The sequence below is a fragment of the Bombina bombina genome, chromosome 6 (genome assembly GCF_027579735.1).
Source record: "Bombina bombina isolate aBomBom1 chromosome 6, aBomBom1.pri, whole genome shotgun sequence".
Classification (NCBI taxonomy): domain Eukaryota; kingdom Metazoa; phylum Chordata; class Amphibia; order Anura; family Bombinatoridae; genus Bombina; species Bombina bombina.
Genome location: NC_069504.1, coordinates 1,071,671,018 through 1,071,680,074, shown reverse-complemented (window position 1 = coordinate 1,071,680,074; position 9,057 = coordinate 1,071,671,018). Strand labels below are relative to the sequence as shown.

The following is a 9,057-nucleotide window of genomic DNA, read 5'->3' as shown; positions in this document are numbered from 1 at the left end:
AACCACGTCCATTGCGGCCACAATGGAGCAATCAGGATTACTGATACTCGCTCCTGATTGATATGGGCCACCACTCGAGTCTATAGTGGTCATAAACATAAAGGAAGGATGGACCTTATAGTCTCCATCTTGAAGGAAGGGACACTGAGAAATTTGTTTAAGCACTTTAGATCCAGAATTGGGCGGAAAGTTCCCTCCTTCTTTGGGACCACAAAAAAGTTTGAATAAAACCCCAAACCTCTTTCTTCGATAGGCACCGGGACAACAACTCCTAAGAAGGATAGATCCCGAACGCACCCTAGAAAGGCATCCCTCTTTTCTGGTCTGGCAGACATATTCGAGAGAAGCAATCTGCCCCTTGGCGGATGAGATTTGAAGCCTATCTTGTGTCCCTGAGATGCCACCTCCAAGACCAATGGATCCTGTACGTCCTTGAACCAGGCGTCTGAAAAAGAGACAGTCTGCCCCTACACAATCCAATCCCGGATGGGGGTCCGCCCCTTCATGACAATTTGTTTTTGGCGGCTTCTTATTCAACTTGGATTTATTCCAGGACTGAGCCGGCTTCCAAGTACTCTTGGGTTGCTAGGGCTTGGAGGAGGATTGTTGTCGCTTGGATTTGTCAGAACGAAAATTAGAAGATTTTCGTCCCTTAGACTGGACCAAATAAAATCTTTCCCTTGAAGGGAAGAGAAAGGAGTCTAGAATTAGAAGTCATATCCGCAGACCAAGACTTCAACCAGAGCGCCCGATGGGCTAGGACCACAAAGCCAGAGGCCTTTGCATTTAGGCGATTAATTTGCATGTTCGCATCACAGATTAAAGAATTAGCAATTCTCAGAGCTTTAATTCTGTCTTGAATATTCTTGAGGGGAGACTCAACTTTAATGAGTTCCGACAAAGAGTCGCACCAGTAGGTAGCCGCTCCGGCAACCGCATCCACTGCAGCCGCCGGTTGAAACAAAAATCCCATATGTTGAAACATCTTTCTCAGTAAAGTTTCCATTTTCTTATCCATCAGCTCTCTGAACGAAGAACTATCCTCAAGAGGTATAGTAGTACGTTTAGCAAGCGTAGAGATAGCACCATCCACCTTAGGAATGGAGCCCCACAAATCCAGTTGAGAGTCCGGGACCAACTTTTTAAAAGTAGACGAGGGGGAAAAGGAAGAACCAATTCTTTCCCATTCGTTCTTAATAATGTTTACCATCTTAACCGGCACAGGAAAAGTCAAAGGAACTTTGCAAACTCTGTCTAATTTAGGTATCATAGGTTCTTCAGGCAGCGCAGCCTCTGGAACCACTAACATAGACAGAACCTCCTTTAATAAAAAACGCAAGTGCTCAATTTTAAATCTAATGGACGGTTCCTCCGCAGCAGGAAGCTTAAACGCTAAGGACTCCGACCCAGAAGTTCACTCTCTGAAGCTACAGAGGTTAATTCATCATCGGATAACTGGGACATAATAGCTAAATCCGATATTTAATTGACTCTGGGTCAGGAGAGTTATGTTTAACCTTTCTCTTGTGTTTGTTTGAGCGAGGTAATGTACTGAGGGCCGCAGGAAGAAGGCCCCCTCCGGATGGAGGATTAGATGTGCTGCGAGGAACTGCATGTGGAGTGGATAATGTAGCAAAGGTTGTAATCTCACGGGACACCGAGTCCTGAGAGGTAGACGGCTCAGAGGGACTAAGAGCCTTAGCAGGCTTGTCTCCCTTCTTAGACTTTATAACGGTGTTAAGGCATGTGGAACATAATTGAGTTGGCAGGAAAACTACGGCCTCCTCACAATATAAACAGGTATGATTTAGTACAGGAGTACCTTCTAACATGTCAGAGTCCTCCACAGCTCAGGCTATACCCACAAAAGGACACAAATAAAAACATTTTTTTATTATAGAAAACTGCACCTTTATACTCCCAATGGCTGGGGCAATTACCACCTCCTAGACCCAGACAGTTAACAGAGTAAACTCTCTGTGACCCTGTTATAGTGTTTTATGTGTAAAAACTGAAAGAATCTTACCTCCTGGATCCATGCTGTGGAACAGAACACACTCTCTCAAGTGTGACAAAAACGTGTGTCTTATAGCAGCGCTCCTGACATGGACTTGAGAGAAAGCAGGCAGTGAAACCCGTCAACATTGATTGCTTAGGAGCTGTTACCAGTAGTCTGGATGGTTTCGCAGAAAAACTTTGCCTGCATCTCCAGACTCTTACTTTCATCAATACTCTCACTGAGAGGTTGACATGACTACATTTTCCAAGACTCTCCGAATCTTCTGACACTTCTCTGCCACCTCCTAACATGACGAAAGGCAAAGAATGACTGGGGTAATGAGGAAGTGGGAGAGATATTTAAGCCTTTGGCTGGGGTGTCTTTGCCTCCTCCTGGTGGTAAGGTGTTGTATTTCCCAACAGTAAGGAATGAAGCCGTGGACTCTCCCTATCTTAGGCAGGAAATAGGTTTTTCAAGAGATTGTGGCTGTTGAACTAAAAAAGCCCTAAAACTGTGCAAAATGCTATTTTAAAAGTTGTATCTCATAAGCACAATAAGCAGTTTTTATAATGGTTTTCTAATGAATTGGCCTAAAATATAACAAATCATGTGAAAAGCCATGATTACCCCCCATTACTAGTAAACGCTGAAAAAGGTCCCAGATATAAACTATTTATAAAGTTTGAGAGCTCTGGATTTTCTACCCATCCAGAATTAATGTGCATCTTGCAGTAATAGTTTCATATTATATGTGAAAAAATGTCAGAAAAAAGGTGCGGAGGGTCTCCAATGATGCCAAAAATAATTCATATTATATGTGCCTATCTATAAACAGCCTTGAGTTAAAGGGACAGGAAGGATTGAAAATAACATTTTCTAATGTATTAGAGCATGTTATTATTGAACTATTGCTTTCAGATAACTATGTATTTAAACTCTTCTAAAGACCATCAGTCATTGGACACTGAGCAACAGTAGGTGGCATATGTGCATAGCTTCCAATCACGAGCTATGTTTGCAGAGGTTAAACCCATAGCTATCTGCAAGCAATATTGCAACATTATAATACTAATGCACTTTACAATATTTTACTATTGCTTAAATACTCAAACTATTACTGTATGATACATTGACTGAATGCATTTGAAATATGTAGTAAAATGAAACACAATGGACTTAATTTTTTAATCATCATATAGTATCTCAGAAATGTGTTAATATGTGGACTTTGGGTAAAGTAACAAGTGAGAGGACTAATATGTGGTAAACGCTCACTCAATTAAGCAGCATTCATCTCAGAAACAATAAGTTTGTTTATTAAGTCATTCATTAAACAAATAGTAGAGGAGATAGAGTTATTAACAGAGATGAACACAGCAAAAACAGAATTTCATACAATACAAAATGAAGAACAAAACATATAAAACAGCTATCAAGCAACCTCAATAAAAAATGAAGAAGAGAACATCAAGCAACATCTTCTGTAGCATCCACTGTTTAATGAAACTCCACACTAGTTTTCCACTAGATTGGTAAAGTCTGCCAACAGAAAGAAGATGAAATAGGGCTATAAAATCCTAGTGCAGTGGGTCTCATCCACAATCCTCAGCACCCACTAACAGGCCAGGTTTTCAGGATGTGTGTAATACAGAACACATTAAATGATCAGCTGTTCAGGAACTGTCATTATCTGGCCTGTTCTCATACAAGGTAATCCTGGTAGTGGGCCCTGAAGACTGAAGTTGGAAACCCTGTCCTAGATTGGTACCTGTTATAAAAAACAGAGTGATGTGCTTAAATTGATACATTTTGGGTTTGGACATAAAATTATAGTGGTGCAAAACGTAGTAAGAAATACAAAAGGAACATAATGAAACACCTTTTTCTCGTTATTAAACGGAAATGAAACCCAAACATTTTCTCTTTCATGATTTACGTAGAACATACAATTTTAAACAACTTTCCAGTTTACTTCTATTATCAAATGTGCTTCATTGTCTGTGGCTATCATTTGTTGAAAGAGCAGCAATGCACTACTGGTTTCTAACTGAACACATGGGTGAGGCAATGACAATATATATATATATATATATATATATATATATATATATATATATATGTAGCCACCAATCAGCAGCTAAAACCTAGGTTATTTGCTGCTCCTGAGCTTACCTAAATAAACCTTTCAGCAAAGGATGACAAGAGAAGGAAGCAAATTAAATAACAGGAGTAAATTAGAAAGTTGTTTAAAATTGTATGCTCTGTCTAAATCATGAATGTCTAATTATAACTTTACTGTCCCTTTAAACAATTAAAGGGAAACAGTAATATACAAAACCGGTCCCTTGAAAACTAAACAAAGAAAACCTAATAATTACAGTTAATTTCATGCAACAAAAATGCCTTTTACTTACGCAATTTTTAATAAAATTAACCCTATTTTAACCTCACTTATAATCCTAGTTGAGCAGCTTTTCGCTTTCAAGAAGAAGAGCGCTATAATCAATCAAAAACTGTAACACTCGCTTCTATTAGTACATGAGGTGCGCACTCAATTCCGCAGAGTTGGAAGCTGAAGGGGGGGGGGGGCTGTAAGATCTACAAGTAATATAAGTGACATTTAACCATGGTTGAGTTATTAAAAAAATTACATTAATAAAATGGATTTCTCTTGCAGGAAATAAAAGGTAATAAAGAAAAAGTTTTGTGTATTTAATGTTCAAAGTAATTGTTTTGTACCCATTAAAAAAATAAATGCTTTCTTAAGAAAATACTGTAAAATTAAGGTGATACTTTAATGAATGGTTAGTAATCGTTTAACTGTACATTCTTTTAACTGTTATCTTCATTTAAAAAGAAAATGTTAAATGAAATCAACAGAAAAAATATCAATGCTCTATTAAATATGATTATTTTAATATTCAGTAAATATAATTGTCTGTTTCCAACTTCTTCTTACCCTGCTAAATAGGAACAGGTAATAAAACAAAACAAACTGTGTCCGGAAGACCATCAACATTATTTACGTAGAAAAAAATTGTTTTTAAAGTACACTTCATTTAAGCGGCACATTTCTGTATCAAACCAGCCCGACAATGATGTGTTTTTTTTTTTTGTTTTTTTTTAATCAAAGTGGCGGTTCAGATAAAGGCCCTGTGGATGTCATGTCCCCTACTTCTGGTGGGTCGGACACCATTGCGGCTTGATAATGGATTGTTTTCTACCAGGGGCCGAACATGGTCAAAATGAGGATGGAATAAATTAGGATATCCAAAATTTCTTTCTGTACCAGGATCTCTGAATATGGGAAGTATGGGTCGTTGGTCATATTCACCTCCAATGATTCCAGGGGGATATGGGTATGGATCAGTGGGGTAGTAAGGGTTAATATGGTAGGGTAAGGGATAGGCTGTTTCAGGTAAGGGGATACGTTGCCTCATTCGGAGAATATCCAACTTCTGTTTGTACCTCTTTTGGTAGAGCTACAATATAAGTTAACAAGTTAACAATTAATACAGATTTCTGCAAGTTACACAAACAAATGTTGCATTGTACATATTCAAACACATACCGACTTCCAGTCCATGACAGCGCTTCCAGGTATAGGGTCTGTAGAAAAACAAATGACAAGCTATTAGTTCTTAACCCCATTAGTTGAGATTATCGCATTGATAGTAAAAGGTGCCTCTAAAATGCCCCAAATTGGACATTTTCAAACAGAAATTATATTGAATGCTTGAAAACAACCTATATTATCAAAGCTTTACTCTAGGTAGGGACACCTTCATAATATTGCTCTAGTGTATGGTGTCCATTTTAAGACATCCTTTCTCTCCTACATCATTTAAAACTCCATGCTTCCTCCTAAAAAAATCCCTCTTTTCCTTCATCCTATAAAAATCCCTCCTCCACCTTTTAAAACTTTCTCCTCCATCCTCTAAAACACAATGCTCCCACCTCTGAAACTCTCTCCTTCCTCTGGTAAAACTGCCTCCTTTTTGCTTCATCCTCCCTGCTGCCTCCTCTGTCTTCCCTCCTCAATGCTGTTTCCCTCTGTCCTCCCTCCTTCATGCTGCCTCCTCTGTCCTCCCTCCTCCAAGCTGTCTGCTCTGCCCTTCCTCCTCCAAGCTGCCTGCTCTGCCCTCCCTCCTCCATGAGGCCTCCTCCCTCCTTCATGCTATCTCCTCTGTCCTCCATGCTGTCTCCTCTGTCCTCCAAGCTGCCTGCTCTGCCCTCCCTACTCCATGCTTTAATGCGGCCTCCACCCTCCTTCATGCTACCTCCTCTGTCCTCCCTCCTTCATGCTGTCTCCTCTGTCCTCTCTCCTCCATGCTGCCTCCTCTGTGCTAACTCCTCCAAGTTGCCTGCTCTGCCCTCCCTCCTCCAAGCTGCCTGCTCTGCCCTCTCTCCTCCATACTGTCTGCTCTGCCCTCCCTCCTTCATGCTTTTTGCGAAACCCTTCCTCCCTCCTTTATGCTACCTCCTCTGTCCTCCATCCTGTTTCCCTGTCCTCCCTCCTTCATGCTGCCTCCTCTGTCCTCCCTCCTCCAAGCTGTCTGCTCTGCCCTTCCTCCTCCAAGCTGCCTGCTCTGCCCTCCCTCCTCCATGAGGCCTCCTCCCTCCTTCATGCTATCTCCTCTGTCCTCCATGCTGTCTCCTCTGTCCTCCAAGCTGCCTGCTCTGCCCTCCCTACTCCATGCTTTAATGCGGCCTCCACCCTCCTTCATGCTACCTCCTCTGTCCTCCCTCCTTCATGCTGTCTCCTCTGTCCTCTCTCCTCCATGCTGCCTCCTCTGTGCTAACTCCTCCAAGTTGCCTGCTCTGCCCTCCCTCCTCCAAGCTGCCTGCTCTGCCCTCTCTCCTCCATACTGTCTGCTCTGCCCTCCCTCCTTCATGCTTTTTGCGAAACCCTTCCTCCCTCCTTTATGCTACCTCCTCTGTCCTCCATCCTGTTTCCCTGTCCTCCCTCCTTCATGCCCCCTCCTATGTCCTCCCTCCTAAATGCCCCCTCCTCTGTCCTTCCTCCTCCATGTTATTTCCCTGTCATTCCTCCTTCATGCTGCCTCCTCTGTCCTCCCTCCTCCATGCTGCCTGCTCTGCCCTCCCTCCTCCATGCTTTATGCGGCCTCCACCCTCCTTCATGCTACCTCTGTCCTCCCTCCTTCATGCTGTCTCCTCTGTCCTCTCGCCTCCGTGCTGCCTCCTCTGTGCTCCCTCCTCCAAGTTGCCTGCTCTGCCCTCCCTCCTCCAAGTTGCCTGCTCTGCCCTCCCTCCTCCAAGCTGCCTGCTCTGCCCTCCCTCCTCCATACTGCCTGCTCTGCTCTGCCCTCCCTCCTTCATGCTTATTGCGAAACCCTTCCTCCCTCCTTTATGCTACCTCCTCTGTCCTCCCTCCTCCATGCTGTTTCCCTCTGTCCTCCCTCCTTCATGCCCCCTCCTCTGTCTTTCCTCCTCCATGGTATTTCCCTCTGTCCTGCTGCCTCCTCTGTCCTCCCTCCTCCAAGCTGCCTCCTCTGTCCTCCCTCATCCATGCTGCCTCTGCTGACCTCCCCCCTCCATGCTGCCTCCTCTGTCCTCCCTCCTCCATGCTGCCTCCTCTGTCCTCCCTCCTCCATGCTGCCTCCTCTGTCCTCCCTCCTCCATGCTGCCTCCTCTGTCCTCCCTCCTCCATGCTGCCTCCTCTGTCCTCCCTCCTCCAAGATGCTGCAATAGTCAGAGCTGTAAATTTCCCCACCATGAGAGAGATAGTTACATCGCACACATACATAAAATATAAAAAGTATGAAATTAATCATATTAGTGTACTAAGAATCACTAAAATAAATGTATTTTACATCATCCAAATAGATGCTGCAACAGACAGAACTGTAAATCTCCTATGACAGATTGAATATTGCATCCCTATACATTAAACATATAAGAATGAAATTAATCATATTAGTGTTCTAAGAATCACTAAGATAAATATGTATTTCACTTAATACAAATAGATGCTGCAGCAGTTATAGCTGAAAATCTCCTCACTATGAGAGAGATAGAAATATTGCACCCATATACATAACAGATACAAGCATGAAATTAATCATAAGCATTTATATTAAACTGCTACAAGATGGCGGCAAACATCAGGGTAAAAAACAGGAGATTCTTGAAAAGGAATAAATGTCCTGAAAACAAAGCAAAGTGTTGACTATTACTTAATTATTATTATGTAATAAACAATAAATAAGCTTTGTGAACCTCAGCCCCCATTCCCATCTTGTAATTATTTAAGAACAGGAGTAAAAAGTTACATATTTGTTAAGTCATACCCCCAGTACATGGACATAAAACAACAAACGAGTAGAGAGGGGATGATGCCTGAGGCTTACAATCTGACTAACAAGGCATGCAAAGTCCTCCCAGTGTCTGACCATAAGTATGACAAGTATTCAAAACCATGAAAAAGTGTGTAATACACCAAGGTAAAAAAAAAACAAGTTTGAGAATACAGAGTCCAAAACAGGACGATACAGAGGGTACTTGCGAGGAAGAAGCAGTCAAGCAAGAAAAAGACAGCAAAAGCAACCCCCAGACAGAGGGCACGCTCCAGGCAACCTAAGTCGCCGGACCTACCCACAGGTCCCTAAAAAGGGGAACACAAAACCTCAATCGAGGCCCCCCGAGAAGGAGAGTATACCCTCAGAACCCGAAGGAAAAGTAAACCGTCTTCTAATCAATGGAGCAAGTTGAAAGGAAAATCTATACCCTAGCAGACTAAGCTAACAGGATAGACTCAACAAAGCTCACACATCCATAAGAGACTGCGACCCGAACGCAGTTTCTTAGACCGCTCGGCCATCCTGACCTGCAGACCCACACCCAGCTGGACCAACCCAGCCTCAGGGATCCAAGACAGAGGAACAAAAGAATCCCGAAACAGGTACAGGAACGAGCGTAAGGATAGCACAGCCATCACCACAGAGTCCAAGTACAAGCCGACTCTGAAAACAGACAACAAGGCCATAGATCTAAGGATCTATCAAATAAAGGCCCAACAAGTCTGCTTGGAGAAAGCA

At 42.6% G+C, this 9,057-nt stretch overlaps 1 protein-coding gene across 4 annotated transcripts in view; it reads right to left on the bottom strand.

Moving 5' to 3' along the window:
• Positions 1-3,294: 3,294 nt before the first annotated feature.
• The window catches only part of FBXO7 (F-box protein 7), a 109,403-nt gene continuing 103,640 nt past the window's right edge, over positions 3,295-9,057 (bottom strand). For all 4 annotated transcript variants that reach the window (XM_053718966.1, XM_053718964.1, XM_053718967.1 and 1 more), the window contains 2 exons: positions 5,571-5,608; positions 3,295-5,481 (listed from right to left, as the gene is read on the bottom strand). In XM_053718966.1, the coding sequence (XP_053574941.1) occupies positions 5,140-5,481; positions 5,571-5,608 (380 nt within the window). In that variant the 3' untranslated portion in view covers positions 3,295-5,139. The remainder of the gene's footprint in view (positions 5,482-5,570; positions 5,609-9,057) is intronic.